Raw genomic sequence first — 21,239 nt, 5'->3', positions numbered from 1 at the left:
TGGGCTTCGAGGTGGCAAATGAAGTTTAACATTGACAAATGTAAAGTACTACATAGGGGAAACAGCAACCCCAGAGCAACGTATCAACTCTGTGGTACTACACTGACAGTGGTAGAGAATGAAAGGGACCTGGGGGTGGTTGTGCAGGCAGATATGAAGTTCTCTGAGCAGTGGAGACGGGCTGCAAGAGTAGCTCATGGTGTATTGTCAATGATATATAGGAATTTTTCTAGCAGGGATAAGGAGGTGATTATTCCCTTGTATAAGGCAATGGTCAGGCCACACCTAGAGTACTGTATACAGGCCTGGAGGCCTCATTTCAAGAAGGATGTAGAGCTGCTGGAACGAGTACAGAGAAGGGCAACAAGATTGGTGAATGGAACAAAGGGGTGCTCTTACGAAGAAAGGCTTAAGTTTTGCGAATTACAGTGTCTGGAAACTAGGCACCAGCGAGGTGATCTGATAGAGGTGTACAAAGCCTTGAATGGTTTGAGCATGCTCAATGCTGATGGGATTCTTCCTCTTGCTCAGAATAATCACCTGAGAGGGCATAAATTCAAATTGAGGAAAGACAGATGTAGGATAGATGTGCGGAAATTTGCCTTTAGCCAGCGGGTGGTTGGTAGGTGGAAGAGACTTCCATCCCTTGTCGTGGAAGTTGATAGCCTAAATAAGTTTAAGGCTCAGCTGGACAGGTATTTCGAACGAACAGAGGGGTGAAGTGGAAGTGGTTATTTTTTATTTATTTATGTTACTTTTTTTTTTTTTTTAGCTGATGCTGCATAAGCTTGCTTTCTTGCATCAAATGCCTCTACTAATGCTAATGCTAATTGTTAATAAGAAGGATCAATTTAAATGGAATCTGTTCAGACTTGCAATAACGTTCGACTTCGGGTATGAAGTGGTGACCAAACCAGTCCTCAAAAACGGAAGCTGTCACCCAAGCTTTATGATTTGACTTCCAAATCACTGGTAAGGTAATTTTAGATATATTTTTTAAAACTCTTGGGTTTTCGGAGCGATATATTAAGAGAGGTTTTAACTTGCAGTCACCACATGCATTCCCGCCGACCATCATTGTCAATCGGTCTTTGGGAACCTTAAAGCCTGGAAAGTTTTTTATTCGTGAAAATGATGTAATTTCCTACAAAAGTTGAGCACGAATTCGAACGCACACATATAAATATGACAATTGGAATGCAAATTCTTGTATATGTGTGCAGCTTGTGCGGCAGCAAAGTTGAATGTTGTTCATCTTTCGCTCTCACTCTCCGCCGTCGCACCATATATCGATAGCATATGAAAAACGACCTTGAAGATAGTTGGCGGCAGTGTTGCCAAACGAAAAAAATCAAGAACTGCGTAACTCCGAGTTCGCATAATTCGGGGTATTACTGTATATATATATATATATATATATATATATATACACAGTGGTGAACTCTGAATATTTTAACAATGGGCTCACAATTTTTCCGACTTTCTATCGAGTAAATTTGATCGGTCATGAAAGTGAGGTCATCTGCAGCTTCCACTAGAGGTGCTTCCCATGCTCGCACGACTAGTAGTGTGATTAGAGTGCGTGACACATTTTTTGTGATTGCTATGATATCTCGAGTCAGGGGCTCATTTAGGGGAGGGGTGGACAGATGCAGTTTATTACCCGTTTAACCATGCGCATAAGTGAATGTGTAAAACGTTCCTAGGTCTATCTAAAAAAAAAAAAACACACACACACACATACGACAGTTATTGTATTCAGTTATCATCACCTTACGATGATAACTAGATATGACAGTGTCTGGAGTTCTAACTTTTTTAGAATTTTTGAATATGTATGACGTCACAATCATGCTTCCTGAAGTTACTACTGCAGTAATTATGATTGCAACAATTTTTTTTTTCGTTTCGCATTTTTGTTACATTCCATTGTTAGGTTCCCCTAACAGCTGCGTATGTCGCTTCAACTACAAGGTCAGTACTACATCAATTGGTGCTGTTTTACAGAGATAATTAGATACATTGCACTCGCAAGTATACATCTCTTACTATAGTTATCATAAATCCATTGCATATTGGTCTTCCAGAAATCATGAAAATCTGTGAATGATCAGTAAAATAATTACAATATTATTATTATTATTTTTTTATTTTTGTGTTTTTGTATGGGCGGCTCCTACAACAAAAGTTCATCTCTGGCTCGTTGCTCTGTTCAGTTTTTACAGACTCTGTCAAGTGTGTATAGTGTAAAACATTCTCTCAGATATGCCAGACAAGCTGTACTTGCTACCTGGGAGTCTAAAACACTGATGGAACTGATATTCGGGTGACACTCAAGTCAAGTGGACCCAATTTCGGCAAAGTCCGGACGGTCTGTGACAGCCAAATCCTCTGCTTGCACCTTCACGATGGTGGGACTTTTAGTAATCCTGGGTATAACCCCCATGCACAAGTACATGGCGGGTGACCACCCAGGTGTGAACCAACGTAAGCAGGGGTCGAGGTGTGGGGCCCACACCACACGGAGGTACGCCGCCCCTCTATGTTACCAGGCAGTACTAGGTGGTAGAGGACTCTCATCGACCGGCGAAATACCACCACTTTGCTTATTGGAGGCTTGAAGTGGTGGAACCCATGTTTAGTCTCTAGAGCTAAGTTCCGGTCAACCCTTCCCTATCTCTTCCACCATGCAGTTTGATTGATGACTTTTGAGGTTATGATGAATGTCGTGGCGAGATACAATATTCCTTACATTTCGAGGGTACAGAGCTCTAAAACGGTGTTCGCAGGCCGGCCGCTAGTTAGTACACCGGACCGAACCTATTGGTAACTCTCTAGGAGGCTTCCGGATCAGCTAGTGTATAATCTTGCTACCTCTACTCTGCCAGATAGTGAATGGAGGGAGTCCGAGTAGTGTGTATGCGGGGAGCATTGTCGAGGCCACGTTATGTCAAGGATCTGGGTTCTTACCACATGTGCGCCATATCCAAAAATTTCATTACTTCATACAGCATGTCCCACCCACTTTTTCTTACTATTGAATACACCATGAATTGTCAAACTAATAGAGCAAGCTTATCTTCGAAAAGATCTAAACCTCCCAAGGACTTCCTAATTCATTTCACAAATATACGTGGTCTCAATTCTAATCTCAACGATGTCCATTTCCACTTGCAGTCTGCCAAACCCCATGAACTTTTTATGACAGAATCTCAGTTATCGGTTGATTCAACTACTGCTCATCTCAGATGCCCAAATTATTCGCTGTATGATACCTTTCACCTCAAAGGTGGTACTTGTGCATATGTCCGTTATGATATTCCCTGTCAGAGACTTGGCGTTTTGGAATCTCCTCTCTTTGATCTTCTCTGGCTTAAAATCTCTCTACCTCATTGTGTCAAATTCATCTGTTGTCTCTACTGTTCTCCCAACTCTACTAATCACTTGGAGCTCTTTGACTTCCTCTCTTTGCAACTTGACTTTCTCCAGTCCAACTTTTCTAACAGTGAGGTAATTTTCCTTGGTGATTTTAACGTTCACAACTCCAGCTGGCTTCCGTTTTCTAGTCACACCGACCCAGCAGGTCGAGATGCTGAGGCTTTTGCAATTACTAATGACCTAGCACAGATTGTTCATTTACCTACAAGAATACCGGACAATCCTAATCATACAGCCAATATGCTTGATATTTTTCTCACAAACAACCCTTCTAAGTACAAGGTTGAAGTGAGAGGTCCTTTAGGCACTTCAGATCACAACTTGGTGATTGTCTCTTCTCCAATGGAACCTTTATCTCATGGCTATTCCCAACCTCGTATTGTTTGGCATTACAAGAATGCAAAATGGGATGACCTGCGAGACTTCTTTTCTTCTTTTCCTTGGTCGGATTACTGTTTCAAAACTTTCCAATGTCAACGTTTGCTCAGGTCGTGTCAGTGAAATTATTCTTGCAGGAATGGAATCCTTTATCCCACACTCCACTTTAAAATCTCGTCCTTTATCTAAACCTTGGTTTTCCAATAAATGTGCTAAGGCTGTCCAAGAGAAGAATGTTGCATATCGTAATTGGCTTGTTTCTAATTCTTCAGTTTCATTTTCTGCCTACACCAAAGCTCGCAACAATTGTAAAGTAGTTATTAATCAGTCCAAACTAGAGTTTGAACAGGCTAAGAGTAGAAAACTTGCTTCTTGACCTAATAGTAGCCGAGCATTCTGGTCTCTTGCCAAAGCTATTGGCTGCAACTTTTGCCCATCTCTGCTCCCACCTCTGTCCAAACCAGATGGTGCTGTTGTCACTTCAGCCAAGGATAAAGCTGACCTGCTAGCATCCCATTTTTCTTCGAGCTCATGTATTAATGATCTTGGTAAAACACCTCCCACCATTCCTAACATGCTCCATTCAATGCCTCCTGTGGTCTTCCGTCAAAAGGATATCAGAAGGATTTTGACGAATCTTGATGCTAAGAAAGCTCCAGGTCCCGATGGTATTTCTCCACTTGTTCTCAAAACCTGTGCTCCTGAACTTACTCCTATTCTTTGCCACCTTTTTTCACTTTCTTATTCCAAAGGTCTTTTTCCTTCTGTTTGGAAATTTGCTCATATCCAGCCAGTTCCTAAAAAGGGTGACAAATCCCTCCCATCCAATTATCGTCCCATTGCAATTACTTCTACTCTTTCTAAAGTAATGGAGAAATTAATTAACCGCCAACTCTTAAACTACCTAGAAACCTTCCGTCTGATCAACGATCACCAGTATGGATTCCGTCATTGTCGATCCACTGGTGATATTCTGGCTTATGTTACCCATTTATGGACTAATTCAATGGAAAAGTTCGGTGAAACACAAGTAGTTGCTCTTGACATCTCAAAGGCTTTTGATCGTGTTTGGTATAAAGGTCTTCTAAACAAGCTTCCATCTTATGGTTTGCCAACTGTTTTAATAATTGGTTATCCAGTTTTCTCTCTGATCGCTCACTGAGGGTGATGGTAGATGGCTCTCTGTCTTCTAACTTCTCCACTAATGCCGGTGTCCCCCAAGGTTCAGTTCTTTCCCCCACTCTTTTCCTCTTGTATATCAATGACCTTCTTCCATTGACTGGAAATCCTATCCATAGTTTTGCCGATGATAGCACATTGCATTCAACTTTCCATTTTGAGAAACCTTGTCCAGCTCAATCAGCTTGAAGTTGTCGAAAATCTGCTGCCAATTCCTTAAATGCCGATCTTCAGGTAATTCTCCAGTGGGGCAAAGACAACTTAGTTGATTTCAACCCTTCTAAAACTCAATCTTGTCTTATATCTCGCAAAAAGGATTCTTCTGCTGCTATGCTTATCTTTAGTGACACTCCGATTTCTAGGCAAAATGATATATCTCTTTTGGGGATTACCCTGACTTCTAATCTCTCTTGGCACAAGCATATTACAAATATTGCTTCCTCTGCATCTAAAAAACTTGGTTTTCTCTTTCGCTCTCGTCGTTACTTTTCTTCCAAATAGCTGCTCACTCTGTATAAATCGCAAATCCGCCCTGACATGGAATATTGTTCCCACATCTGGGGTGGTGCCCCCAAAACCTCTCTCAGGCTTCTTGATTCCATTCAGAAGAGGGCAGTTAGGTTAATTAATGATTCATCTCTAACAGTCTCTCCACTCGCTGTCTCATAGACGCACTGTTTCTGCTGCAAGCCTCTTCTACAGATACTTCCATGGGCACTGTTCTTCTGAATTGGCTTCTATAATTCCCGCTCTCTCTTTCAAAACAGTTCGAACACGTGCCGCCACCAGCCAACATCCATTTTCAGTCCAACTACAAACCCACAGAACCAACTTTTCATCTTCCTCATTTATTCATTCAACTGCCGTTTTCTGGAACAACCTTCCTTCATACGTATTTCCTGAAAATTACAATCTACAGAAGTTCAAGTCCAATATCAACAAATATCTTCTTTCGTCTTCTGAACCTCCAACCCAAGCACGGTACTAAGTACTATAGGTTCTAATACCTCTCGTGTTTGGGGTTCTCATAAAAAAAAAAAAAAAAAGTTATAATAATTCATAATACAAATTATATATATAATTTTATTCTTTATACAGATGTACTTTGCTTATTGGAGGCTTGAAGTGGTGAAACCCATGTTTAGTCTCTAGAGCAAAGTTTCCGGCATCCCCCCCCCCCATACTTCTCCTTCAACCCACGCATGGTACTAAGTACTATAGGTTTTGATACCTTTCGTGTTTGGGGTTTTCATAAAAAAAAAAAAAAAAAATCAATTATTGATCATCACAAAATTAAAAAGATACCGTACACCTTTTTATAATGAAATATAGTGGCACCCCAGTTGAAAACCACTGGTGCACACATTGTACTCCCCAAATTCCAATTCTGCATTCTTTATATCTGTGATACCACATCTGATATTCCAACAATATCTGCCTTTGATGTCTTGACCAGCACTTCAAATTATGTATTGTACAAATGTATGTACTATACTCCTAGCATTGGTGTACATGCAAGCACAATGCACCTATTCTTACTCTTAGTTACCCTAACACAGTCCATGTATTTACTTGTTCTATGACGATGCCCAGCAGTCCTTGAAATCCCCAGCGCCTTTCTGGGCTGCTGCTCATTCCAATAGAAGCAGTGCAAAAATCACTTTCACTTCTGCCTATGGCTACTGTTAATCTATTAGTCTAATCTAATAATGTAGTTCAATAACTTGTATTCTGAGAAAGCTACGATATGGATGGATCTGTTTATGATTTTAACAGGGCTCATTAATTTCTTATTTCGGCACAATCATTTTAGTATGATTCTTGTTTTCTGACTCTAATTATTATTTTTTTTAATTAGAGAACTTCAAACTTTACTTACCAAAATGGGAAAGTCATTGGATACATCAGTTTCAATTTCCTTTAATGACTTATGAAAAGGAGGAAATGGATAAAAGCCACCAACACATAATACATTTGATTTTAACTGTTTTATACTTGCTGATTCATCTCTTATCCACTTAGTTATATCTCTCATAGCAGGGTTTTTCATGTAAGCCATGTTTTGACTGTGACTTGCATGTATCTAAAAATGAAATCAGAAATATATCAATTACTTCACTGTTTAATCAACAATGCAATTCTAAGTATCAGATTATCTTTCTCCCAAGAAATTAGATATAATTAAACAATGTTTACTATTTTCTCTACTGGTCAGTATATAAAAACACCTTAAATATCTTTATAATTATAAAAGATAGATATAGATTGTATGAATTTTGTCAAATTGATCTGTTGTCTCTACCGTTCTCCCAACTACACTAATCACTTGGAACTCTGACTTCCTCTCTTTGCAACTTGACTTTCTCCAGTCCAACTTTCCTAACAGTGAGGCAATTTTTCCTTGGTGATTTTAATGTTGAACAACTCCAGCTGGTCAAGATGCTGATGCTTTTGCAATTACTAATGACCTCACACAGATTGTTCATTTACCTACCAGAATACCAGACAATCCTAACCATACAGTCAAAATGCTTGATCTTTTTCGCACAAACAACCATTCTAAGTACATGGTCGAAGTGAGTGGTCCTTTAGGCACCTCAGATCACAACTTGGTGATTGTCTCTTCTCCAATGGAGCTCATGGCTATTCCCAACCTCGTATTGTTTGGCATTACAAGAATGCAAAATGGGATGACCTGCGAGATTTCTTTTCTTCTTTTCCTTGGTCAGATTACTGTTTCAAAACTTCTGATGTCAATGTTTGCTCAGGTCGTGTCAGTGAAATTATTCTTGTAGGAATGGAAACTTTTATTCCATATTCCACCTTAATATCTTGTCCTTTACCTAAATCTTGGTTTTCCAATAAATGTGCTAAGGCTGTTCAAGAGAAGAATGTTGCATATCGTAATTGGCTTGTTTCCAATTCTTCAGTTTCATTTTCTGCCTACATCAGAGTTCATAACAATGGTAAAGCAGTTATTAATCAGTCCAAATTAGATATTGAGCAGGCTTCTTGCCCTAATGGTAGCCGAGCATTCTGGTCTCTTGCCAAAGCTATTGGCTGCAACTTTTGTCCATCTCTGCTCCTGCCAACACAGTTTACAAGAAGCCTTAGTAGTTTTTCTTCGATTTGATCCTACAATAACACTTTCTACCAGCTTAGTTTTTCTGGTTAATATGAGTATCTTCTGTTGAGCTCTCTGACTGCTGATAGATGGCTGTTCATTGAACTCTATCTTTTGGAGAAAACTGGCGATGATCAGTCTCTAGGATGTGACGCTTGTGCTCATCTGTGTCTCTTCATCAGTTTCTGCTGTAGCCCACTTACCAGGTTGTTGTGCTGTAGCTGAAGGGATGACCATTGCACAGTATGGTTGATTTGTAATGTGAATGTGAAATTTGTATTGTTAATAATTGTATACTGTATTATACTATTTCTATATGTATGGTGGATTTGCCAGATTTTTTTTTGGCTAGGGGCTGCTTTACTCAATAAAAAAAAAAAAAGTGAATGAATCTCTGCTCCCACCTCTGTCCAAACCAGATGGTTCTATTGTCACTTCAACCAAGGATAAAGCTACCTGCTGGCATCCCATTTTTCTTCCAACTCATGCATTAATGATCTTGGTAAAAACACCTCCCACCATTCCCACACCTCCATTCAATGCCTCCTTTGGTCTTCCATCAAAAGGACGTTAGAACGATTTTGATTAACCTTGATGCTAAGAAAGCTTCAGGTCCTGATGCCATTTCTCCACTTGTTCTCAAAACCTGTGCTCCTGAACTTACTTCTGTTCTTTGCTGCCTTTTCTCACTTTCTTATTCCAAAGATGTTTTTCCTTCTGCTTGAAAATTTGCTCATATCCAGTCAGTTCCTAAAAAAGGAAACAAATCCCTCCCATCTAATTATCATCCCATTGCAAATACTTCTACTCTTTCTAAAGTAATGAACAAATCAATTAACTGCCTACTCTTAAAACTATCTAGAAACCTTCCGTCTGATCAATGATTGCCAGTATGGATTCCGTCAGTGTCGATCCACTTGTGATATTCTGGCTTTTGTTACCCATTTATAGACAAATTCAATGGAAAAGTTTGATGAAACACAAGCAGTTGCTCTTGACATCTCAAAGGCTTTCGATCGTGTTTGGCATAAAGTTCTTCTAAACAAGCTTCCATCTTATGGTTTGCCAACTGTTTTTGTAATTGGTTATCCAGTTTTCTCTCTGACTGCTCTCTGAGGATGATGATAGATGGCTCTTTGTCTTATAACTTCTCCACTAATGCTGGTGTTCCCCAAGGTTCAGTTCTTTCCCATACTCTTTTCCTCTTGTATATTAATGACCATCTTCCATTGACCGGAAGCCCTATCTAGAGTTGTGCTGATGATAGCACATTGCATTGCACTTTCCAGTTTGAGAAATCTTGCTCTGTTCAGTCAGCTTCAACTTCTTGAATATCTGTTACCAATTTCATAAATGCCGATCTCCAGGTAATTCTCCAGTGGGGCAAAGACAACTTAGTTGATTTCAATCCTTCTAAAACTCAGTCCTGTCATATATTGCAAAAAGGATTCTTCTGCTCCTATGCTTATCTTTGGTGACACTCCGATTTCTAGGCAACATGATATATCTCTTTTGGGGATTACCCTGACTTCTAATCTCTCTTGGCACAAGCACATTACAAATATTGCTTTCTCTGCATCTAAAAAACTCGGTTTTCTGTTTCGCTCATGGAGTTACTTTTCTTCCAAACAGCTGTTCACTCTGTACAAATCGCAAATCCGCCCTACTATGGAATACTGTTCCCACATCTGGGGTGGTGCCCCCAAAACCTCTCTCAGGCTTCTTGATTCCATTCAGAAGAGGGCAGTTAGGTTAATTAATGATTCATCTCTAACAGAGTCTCTCCATGTGCTGTCTCATAGATGTACTGTTTCTGCTGCACGCCTCTTCTACAGATATTTCCATGGGCACTGTTCTTCTGAATTGGCTTCCATAATTGCCGCTCTTTCTCTTTCAAAACAGTCCGAACAGCTGCCGCCACCAGCCAACATCCATTTACTGTCCAACTTCAAACTCACAGAACCAACTTTTCATCTTCCTTGTTTACTCATTCAACTGCCGTTTTCTGGAACAACCTTCCTTCATATGTATTTCCTGAAAATCACAGTGTACAGAAGTTCAAGTCCAATGTTAATGAATATCTTTTGTGTTCTGAACCTTCAACCCATGCACAGTATTAAGTACTATAGGTTCTAATACCTCTCATGTTTGAGGTTTTCATAAAATTAAAATTTAAAAAAAATGCTGCTTACCGTGCTCATGGATAATGTTAACATTCATGTAACAGTATCACTAATGAAGTCCTAATCAGATGTATACTAATACATAGATATAATAAAATCAGGATAAATTAAAAATAAATAATAAAATTCCAGGATAAATTCAGATAAATTAAAATTACATTAAATTAAAAACACTGAATTTATATAAATAACCTAAAATAGCTCAATATGCTCATACTTCCTAACAGAGTCTCGGAGGGTTCATGTACGTTTCCTGTACATGAACCCTCCAAGCATCAGAACACGCCGACATCAACCAGCTCCAGATATCAGATAACCCACGCAGTAAAGAAGACCGAGTACATTTCCATCAAAAATAAACCTTATTTTAAAATGTGTAATCTTTTATTATTAAAACCTAGATCTCCTTCAAAGGGACCAAACTTTTTGTCTGTGAGACGTTTTCACCAGAAGGATAATAATACTGAAATCTCAAATGTTCCCACCTAAATTTACACATTGATATGAGAGATTGTCGTCGATTGTGCAGATCGTCCCTACATAATCTCGGACTCAAATGGGCCTTTGTGCAACTACACGATTGACAATAATCTCTCATAACACCATGATGCCATCAAGAAAAACATGTTTGCTTGATGAAGAGAAAATCTTACTCTGTAAATGGCTTAAATATTGGTTTCTGTTAACTGTACATTTCAAACAGCCTCTTGCATTAACCTTTTCAGTGAAAGGATATTTTCTAGTCAACATGCAGAAACTCCTCCTTGCTATAAAACCACTTAAGGTGAGAATGAACTTCATCAATCCATAGAATGGTCAATAGCCAATCTTTATCATGAGCAACCTTGTCAGTCATTTACTGTGCAACCAATAATTTTCATAATCCTGTGGTCCCCATTGATGGACACTTACCCTTGGTTTCAGCTTGCTGATTTTGCAACATTTTAATTCTCTGAATCATATGGTGTGCAGTTGACTGACAACTGCTTCTAAGCTTAAAGAGCAAGGAAGCTACCTTCTTCAAAATATTAACAAAACTTACAACAGTCCTCCTTAGACAAGGATGTCTTCTTAAATTTCTTTGGATCTGACATCATCTTTATAACCATTCAGTAAATTAGAAATAGTAACAGAGTATAAAATGAGGATTATCTCATCTGTACTTTACCTGTGTCTCACTGGTGCTTGTTAAGTAGAAGAGTTTTACTTCTTCAGAACATGGAAAGGAAAGATAAACTACTCTAAGTTGTGTAACAACCAAAACCTCACCAGGTGTTACTGCATTTACTTCTTCTGCCTAAATATAATTAACAATGAACGTTATTTAATGGCACTTTTTATTCATTATTTTATGCTATATTATGAAAAGCAATTGGACAACTGCATGTTTCAAAGAACCTTTATCGATACAATATTTAATAATACAGGGTGGTGCAAAATAAGTTGAACAGTTTGTTTTCTCTGTAACTTTAGAACGAAATATAATAAATGAACTATCTAAATGGTGAATGAAAGCTTTATTCTTGGAAATTTTTTACATCATATGTGAAAAATAATATCGGCCAAATGACCACCCCCCTTCTTGCTCACAAACATGTCCTCTTCTCACAGCATTTTCCATGACATTTCTCAGAGTTTCAGGAGATATTGTGGCTATCTCATGCCGGATGTTCTCTTTTAGGGCCTCTATGGTTTGAGGATTATTTGGCACACACTTTATCCTTGACATAGCCCCAAAGAAAAAAGTCTGAGGCAGCAAAATCTGGTGAGCGCAGTGGCCATCTCACATCACCATTTTTCAAAATAATGCAATTGGGAAAATGCTGCCTTAGGAGGTCAATTGTGGCTCAAGCGGTGTGAGCCGTGGTGCCATCTTGTTGAAACCACATATTGTGGTCTTCTGGTAGCTGTGGCATCAAAATATTTTCAACCATTGTCCTATAGCACTCTCCATTGACCATCTGAATAACACCATCATCATCCTCAAAGAAATAAGGTCCAATGATGCGTTTGGCTGTTACTGTACACCAAACCGTTACCTTAGCTGGATACAGTGGTCCCTGGTGAGTTATTCTTGGGTTTGCACTGCCCCAAAATCGACAGTTTTGTTTATTAATATAGACACTTAACTGAAAATGTGCTTTGTCACTCATCATCAAATTTGAAATGAAATTGACATAATTTTTTGCGAGGTTTATGAAGGCATGGGTGTATTCCAGATGCGCTTGCTTGTCTTCGGGATGAAGGGCTTGGACTAATTGAGCCTTGTACGGAAAGTGATGCAAGTCCTTATGCAAAATTCGCTGCAGCGAGCGATGAGAGATCGTCAGTTGAGCAGAGCGTCTTCTGGTCGGTGTTTGGGGTTGATCTGCAACACTCTCCTGTACCCATGCAATGTTTTCCATTGATTGAAAACTATGAGGCCTTCCAGTGTGTCTGGCATCAGCAACAGTTCCCTTTCCTTCAAAATTTCTAACTGTAGTGTAAATTGTGTTCCTACTCGGTGTCTTATGAATGTTATAAAATTGTCTATATGCTTGTAGCGTTAGAACTACTGAGTGATTGTTTTCCAAGAACATTGACTATTTTGGTCCACTGATCAACTGTGTACCTCTCCATAATTAAATTCTCCAAGGGTTACCTGTAAGATAAACACAAAAAATTACAAACCTAAAAAGAACTAAAAAAGTTATGATTTTTTTTAAAATGGTGTACTTATTTTGCACCACCCTGTATTATTGATACAAGAATGCATAATATAATTATATAATATAAAGGTGTCAGCCCACCTTTGGCCTTAATCGTACACTGCAAACAAATTTTTGATAACAAAGGCAGCATTTTTATCCATTCCTCCTGCAACAAAACAGTCAATTGGCTATTGATTGTGGGAATGTTGGCCTGGTCCAAAGCTACCATTCCATTTCATCCCAAAAGTGTTTAATCTGATTGAAGAGTATAAAGCCTTGAATGGGTTGAGAAAGCGCAATTCTGATGGGATTAGCAATAGCAGAGGCATATGATGCAAGAAAGCAAGCTTATACAGCATCGGCTAAAAAAAAAACCCTTCCCATTTCACCCATCCAGTCACTCCAAATGTTTGTCTAGTTCAGCCTTAAAATTTATTTAAGCTATCAACTTCCACAATAACAGATGGAAGTCTGTTCCAGAAATCAACTACTCGCTGGCTAAAGGCAAACTTCCACACATCTATTCTACAACTGTCTTTCCTCAATCTATTCCCCCTCAGGTTCTTAATCTGAGCAAGCGGAAGTATCCCATCAGCACTGAACCTGCTCAAACCATTCAAGGCCCTATACGCCTCGATCAGGTCACCTCGCAGGTGCCTAGTCTCCAGATGCTGCAACTTGCAGAACTTAAGCCTTTATTCGTAAGTGCTAAAATTCAATAAACTATGTTGAAGTTGTTCCCAACATCCAGCTCATGAGTAACTGTCAAAATAGCTTGATAGGTTAGTTAAATGTGATTTTCCCTCAATAAAACCATGTTGTGTGTTCTTCAGAATGCCATTTTTATCTAAACTTCCCTGGTTTGCACTCTCAATCATTGTTTCTAAGATTTTCCCAGATTTTCCCAACCACCAAAGTCAGACTAACTCGTCTGTAGTTACCAACTTCACTATTAGAACTGCCTTTATGTATTGGTGATACGTTGGCACTTCTACAGTCCAAAGGAATATCTCCAGAGTCCAAAAATGCTCTCATAATTAACTGAAATGATTGATTACACTCTCTGGCAGACTCCCTCAAAATTACTGGGTAAAAAAGGTAAAGGTAAAGTGCAGCCATTATCAACCCACTGCAGGATGGAAGCCTCCTCAACAATTCATGCTGAGGGAAATGGACCATAATCTGCCACGCTGGTCCAGTGCGAGTTGGCAGATCGACCGTATTCAGCAGTCAAGGGCTTGAACCCCGGTCTACTCAAAGAGCGTGTGATACTGCTGTTGTTGTTGTTGTTTGGTTTTTAGGAGCATTAGCAACTAAGGCCATATTGCTCCAGGATATGCGGTGGTCATTCCTTAACCTTTCCGCATCCTCCGTATTTGGTGGTGACGGGCTCGAACCCCGGTCTAATCAAGAAGCGTGTGCTACGTGTGTGATACTGCACTCTCGCTCCTGACCACTCAGCTACAGATATGCCATCAACTCCAGGCGCCTTTATGCTTGAAAGTTTTTCTAGTAAATGGTCATCTGTAATTTTGAAATCACTAATTTCACATGATTCAGCCTCACTTGCACAGTCTCTTTTCAGCCTGAAGGGTCTTTCTTCAGTATAGACAGATGGAAAGTACCTGTTCAATTCATCCACAACATCAGCTGGTTTGTCTAAGACTTTCCCACACCTAGTGCACAAGGTCCAGTCTGATTCACTTTTTTCTTCCTTGTATTCACATACACAAAAAATTTCTTGTCCCCATTCTTTTCTCTTTTAGCCAGTACTTTCTTATATACAGCCTTGGCATCCCTAGCCTTATATGCAGTACTATTTCAAATCAACTTGAAGCTGTTATAGGCTTCAGTACTTTTCGTTGCTTTGTAACTATTCCATGCTATCTTTTTCTGCTCTATTAGACTGGCCAGCTCCATATTCATCCATTTCAGCATCCTCCTTGTACAGCATTTTCTTAATGGTATGTATGATTCATGATTTCCATGATTTTTGCTTTAAAGTTATTCCATAATTCAAATGTCTCACCCTCACTCTGCAATCCACCCAATTACTTTAAGCCCTGTGATGTCATCTGGTTTGTGAGTAATGAGGTCAAGAATATTCTCACCCCCTAGTATTTTCTCTAACATGCTGGTACAAATAATAATAATCTAGTTTATTTTTAAAAAATTTTTCCCCAAGGTGAGTTTCCCCCCCACTTATTCCAATAAATCTAGTGCACATTGAAGTCACCCATAATAAGACATTCAGGCTTGCCTATTTTATCTGCATGTAGAGGCTCTTGTCATACTTTTCATAATCTTCTAGTTCCCACTCTCATTATACTTTTGCTTCCAACTAACTCACACCACACAATCTCATACCACTCTTACAAAACAAAAGTTTTACAAAACTTTTGGTACAAAATAGTGAAGAAACCAGTCTGGGAAAAGCATTGCAGTAAAGACGAATATTTTTGGAAGCCTCTCTATTCTTATTATGAAACACTAAAAGTGACTAATTTCTCATATAAACCATGAAAGCTGAGAATGTATAACCATAACAGCAATGATAATGAAACTGAAACCTTTGTTTTAGTTTTGCTTTTGGATTTATAAGATACATTAGCTTCTAATCTCATTAATTTTCTGTTTATACTCTGGGACAATTACAGGGATCATAGGAGTGTACAATTAAAGTAGTCATTTACAAGGATAATATCATATTGAACCAAAGACAAGAAACTGTATGTATCATGGATATACATTAACCAAGCTCTAGCTGTAATCCAAACCACATTCATTAGAGAATGATGAATGTTTGAAAAAAAAAAAAAAAAAAAAAAATTTACTTCTCATTAACCAGGTAATAAAATGAGTTTAAATCTATTGAGGCTGATCCAAGGTTTGGGTGACTGTCTAATACTGTCAATACCAAAACAACTGCTGCTGTACAAAAATCAATCATCAGTGATCGACATAAAGGTTTCAGCATTACAAGAGAAGTGCAACATCTAACGGTCACTGAAAAGATCCCTAAACGTCTACATGATCTTTTGGGATTGTGAAGGAATATTATTAATTGATTATTTACCAAAAGGTATCACATAATTGATGATAATTACTATTCTGAATTAATATTAGTAATAGCAAATGATGCAAGGAAGCAAGCTTATACAATATCAATAAACAAACAAAGAAACTTCCCACATCATCTATCCATCTCTTCTAATAATTTGTCTAACTCTTACTGAAGTTTATGCAAGCTACCCACCTTCAGAACACCAGATGGAAGTGTGTCCCAACAATCAACTACCCTCTGGAAATATTCTGCACATCTATTCTGCAACCATCCTTTCTCAATTTAAATTTAGGCCCCATAGTAAGTTATTTGAGCAAGAGTAAGGATGCCAGCAACATTTAGTTTATGCAATCCATTCAGAGCCTTAAACATCTGAATCAAATCTCCTTCAGGTGCCTGGTTTCCAGGTGCTGCAATTTGTAAGTGCAATGTGTTTTTCTTTGTAAGAGCACCCTTTTGTTTCCTTCGCTAATCTTGTTGTTCTCCTCTACACCCGTTCCAACAGATCCACAATCTTCTTAAAATGAAGTTTCCAGACCTTTATGTCTCAAGCTGTAGCCTAACCATTGCTTTATATAGAAGAAAAATTATCTCCTTATCCTTGCTAGCTAAATTCCTTATATCATTGACCAAACCCCAAACTCTCCTTGCAACCAGTCTGCTAAACATTAATTTATACATTAAGCCTGATATGCTTTCGTTAACGTGAAAACTTGAGGGGCTCCACTAATAACATTAATCCAAGAAGAGCAATGCCTATTGATAACCACTCTGTCTTCTTTCACTCAACCAGTCCTTTGTCTATAGCAGTAAATTTCCTTTAACACCAAACTGCTCCAAAATTTGTACAGCAGTCTTTCATGTGGAACAGTATCAAAAGCTTTTCTGAATTTAAATACATATCAAAATTATTTTTTGAATCCAGTTCCATTGTTACTATGTCATAGTACCCAATCAGATTGGAGAGACAGGATCACTCCCCCCCTTAACAAATCCATGCTTTGACTGCAATATAACTGCATTCTGTCCAGATGGTCCTTCATTACTTCTTTAACCAGTTATTCCATTATTTTCCCTGGAACAAAGTCAAGTTTTCAGGTCTATAATTACTCCTCAAGTTGATTCCTTCTTGTGAATTGGGAAACATTTGTAATTACCAATCCATAGAGGCCACCCCTGAATTCAAGGATGATCTCATAATTATGGCTCAGGTTTGCTTACCTCTTTTAATGCTTCTGTTAATGTAACTGAATAGATCCCATCAGCCTAGGTACCTTATTTACTCTGAGCTTCAACAATTTCTCTTCCACCTTCCTTTCAGTTATAAAATCATTTGGCTCCCTGTTAGGATATAATATACTTCTGGAATTCACATGTGCATTGAAGAGGGTTGACTGATGCATATGAGCATGTGATGTGGGGGTTGGTGACCACTGACTAAGAGGAAAGTGGAAGAGAAATTGTTGAAGTTAAACATAAGAAAGGCACCTTGGGTGGTTGGGATCTATCCAATTATATCAGGGAGGCAGGCAGCAAAGGAGGTAAGCAAAACCTTAGCCACAATCATGAGAGAATTTTTGGATTCAGGGAAAGTTCCTGTGGACTGGAGATGTGCAATTCTATCTCCAATTCACAAAGGGGGATCAAAGGGTGACACAAGTAATTACAGAGCTATCAGCTTAACTTCTGTTCCAGGAAAAATAACGGAGTCACTGGTTAAAGAAGTAATGCAGCGACATCTAGACAGTAGTGCAGCTATACTTCGGTCACAGCAGGGGTTTGTTAAGGGGAAATCATGTCTGACCAATCTGATTGTATATTGCAATGCAGTCACAAAGGAACTGGATACAAAAAAATTATTTTTATATCATATACCTGGATTTTGGGAAAGCTTTTGATACTGTTCCACATAAAAGACTGCAGTACAAATTAGAGCAGTGTGGCATTAATGGCAAGTTACTGCAGCTGATAAAGGGATGGTTGAGTGGGAGTAAATGGAGAGTGGTTATCAACAGACACTGCTCTTTGTGGACTAATGTTATGAGTGGAGTCCCTCAGGTTCAGTGCTGGGCACATAGTTGTTTTTGTATTTATTAATGATACTGATGAAGGTATATCAGGCTTAATGTCTAGGCTTGCAGATGATTACGAAGGTTGGAATGGTGAGTAATGATGGTATGCTAATGCAACAAGACCTAAAAAAAAAATTAGGCAGCTGTGCTGAGAAATGGCAATTGAAGTTTAACATCGACAAATACAAAGTACTGCATATGGGTAGCAGCAACCCCAGAGAAATGTACCAGCTGTGTGATACTACACTCTGGGTAGTGGAAAATGAAAAAGACCTGGGGGTAATTCTGCAGTCAGATATGAAGTTCTCTGAGCTGTGCAAACATGCTGCTAGGACAACTCATGGAGTTTGGCACATTGGCTTCTGTGGCCATAATGCACATCCTAAAGTGTTTGCATTTTACTCTGATCCAAGCCTGAGGTGGGATTCGAACCCGTGACCTTTGGGTTACCAGGGAGGCACTTTACCCACCTGAATAGCCCAGTCGGCCAATAAAGAGGTGATTATCCCCATTGTATAAGGCAACGGTCAGGCCATATCTCGAGTACTACATACAGGTCTGGAGGCTCCTGGAACAAGTAAAGAGAAAGGCAACGGGATTGGTGAGGAGAACAAAGGGGTGCTCTTACCAAGAAAGGCTTCAGTTCTGCAAACTGCAGCATATGGAATCTAGGTAAACACCTTAATCAGGTCACACCTGCAAGGTGATCTGATTGAGGTGTTCGAGGCTTTGAATTGATTGAGCAAGCTGAATGCTGATGGGATTCTTCTTCTTGCTCAGATTACATACAAGTGAGCATAAATTCAAATTGAGGAAGGAAGGAAAGATGGTTGAAGAACAAATATGCAGAAGTTTGCCTTCAGCCAGCTGGTAGTTAACTGCCAGAACAAACTTCCATCTGTTTTTTTTTTTTTTTTCGTTGATATTTTATAAGCTTTCTTTCATGCATCATTTGCCACTACTAATATTAATAAGTCATTTAACTTATTAAAATCAACAGTTTTCTAAATAAACTGTAGATTTTAATAAACTAAATAAACAATTGTTACAACCATCAGAGGTGCTCCATCAAATAAAACTAATTTTAAATAACTATTTGTTAAAGCAAGTTCTAAAGTAGGGACAATTATAAATTATCATGCATTTGCAAAATTTCCAATTTTACACATAGCAGAGATGGAATGAATTTTTTTTTCAGCTTCAAAATGGATACATTACATTATATTAATATATTCATCAGTCTTACTTGTCTGTTTACATAAAGCTGAACTCTAAATGGCAGTGGACTAGAATAGTCTAATATCTCAACCCATCTGTAAACCCAAAATCCTCCAGTTAATTTTCCATTTGGACCTAGAATATAAAGGAAAAAATCTGGTCAAGTAAAATTACTAAAATAAAATTTTAAAAATTTATACAATATTAGCAAGAAAAAATTTTATGTTAAGTCATCAAATACTAGGAAATGATGCCACAGAAGTATAACGTATTGAATGTGCCCACTCATTTGATGTGGAGTATGTAAAATGTGCCTTGTACAAATGGTATAAACATTAATATTTTTGGAGTTTTGAGGGCTCTCGCTCCCCCATCCTACAGTTGTAAGTTATTTCTTTTATCACTAATTTTCCAAGATATAAGGTCTCTGGAGCCCTACCTTTGCAGTATCTGAGATGATATGGCTTATCTATATTCAACATGTAAGAATTCTATGAGCCTCAACAGTTGGCCTTTTATTATTATTAGCCATATGTGCAAGGAAGCCTGAGGCTTATGCTGCACCAGCCAAAAAAAAAAAAAAAAAAAAAAAAAATTCTGAATTACCCCAAGAAAGAAAAGAATGATGATATACAGCTCAGGACCCTGGATGTGCCAAGCACCAGATGGAGTTTAATGAACACATAGGAGACCTTCAATTATGTTGTAACTGTTATCACTGTTATTGTTTAAAAATTACATACAGGCATCTAAAGTCATGAGGTAGCAGTATATAAAGTCTATATAGATTTAACTAGTTTGCTTGTTTTCCTGGATGAAAAACCCACATTCATTCCATGAGAAAAATGTATGCAACCCTTGTCCAAGGCCAACCAACCCAGCCACAATGTGAACAAATCCCATAAAGGTTCTTCCTGATAACAAAATATTGCTTCTACTGATATTGCTTCAAATGGTTTATTAAAATAAACAACGATACAAAAATTTTAAATCACTGATTGCATACAATAAAAAAATACAGAATTATGTACAATTAAGATAAGACAACCAAATAAAAGTGCTAAAACATATATACACTGCATATCAGATAAGAGAAGAAATCTTTTCAAGTTATAAAAGAGGCGGTGAGCCTCTTTTTCAACTTGATAAGATCAATGACAGTGAACCAAATAAGTATATTAAGAAGGAAAATCCCACTGATGCACGAACAATCAATGCCTGCACACTGAGTGTAGTGGGAGAAAGCCTAGCAGCTATATCGTTAACTTGCCACCTCTCATTGTGGTGTAAAACAGTGGCCTGCATAAAACATTATGCATTAGTTGAGGCATATGATGCAAGAAAGCAAGCTTATACAGCATTAGCCAAAAAAAAAAAAAAAAACACCCTTCCCATTTCACCCATCCAGTCACTCCAAATGTTTGTCTAGTTCAGCCTTAAATTTATTTAAGCTATCAACTTCCACAACAACAGATGGAAGTCTGTTCCAGCAATCAACTACCTGCTGGCTAAGGCAAACTTCTGCACATCTGTTCTACAACTGTCTTTCCTAAATTTGAATCTATGCCCCCTCAGGTTCTCAATCTGAGCAAGTAAAAGAATCCCATCAGCACTGAGCCTGCTCAAACCATTCAAGGCCTTATACACCTCAATCAGATCACCTTGCAGGTGCTTAATCTCCAAATGCTGCAATTTGCAGAACTTAAGACTTTCTTCGTAAGAGCACCCCTTTTTACCTCTCATCAATCTTGTTGTCCTTCTCTGTACTCATTCCAGCAACTCTACATCCTTCCTAAAATGATGCCTCTAGACCTGTATGCAGTACTGAAGGTGTGGTCTGACCACTGCCTTATACAAGGGGATAATGACCTCCTTATCCCTGCTAGCAAAATT

General features: G+C 38.5%; 1 protein-coding gene across 1 annotated transcript in view; it reads right to left on the bottom strand.

Moving 5' to 3' along the window:
• The window catches only part of LOC150090520 (RPA-related protein RADX-like), a 164,763-nt gene that overhangs the window by 32,736 nt on the left and 110,788 nt on the right, over positions 1 to 21,239 (bottom strand). Inside the window, exons 9-11 of the mRNA XM_090378305.1 lie at positions 19,375 to 19,481; positions 11,471 to 11,599; positions 6,875 to 7,078 (exon numbers count right to left, since the gene is read on the bottom strand). Coding sequence (XP_090234431.1) covers positions 6,875 to 7,078; positions 11,471 to 11,599; positions 19,375 to 19,481 — 440 coding nt within the window. The remainder of the gene's footprint in view (positions 1 to 6,874; positions 7,079 to 11,470; positions 11,600 to 19,374; positions 19,482 to 21,239) is intronic.

Source organism: Mastigoproctus giganteus, chromosome 1 (assembly GCF_048544385.1).
Source record: "Mastigoproctus giganteus isolate SK-2022 chromosome 1, ASM4854438v1, whole genome shotgun sequence".
NCBI lineage: Eukaryota > Metazoa > Arthropoda > Arachnida > Uropygi > Thelyphonidae > Mastigoproctus > Mastigoproctus giganteus.
The sequence above is the reverse complement of the archived record's forward strand: the minus strand, read 5'-3'. Positions and strand labels throughout refer to the sequence as shown.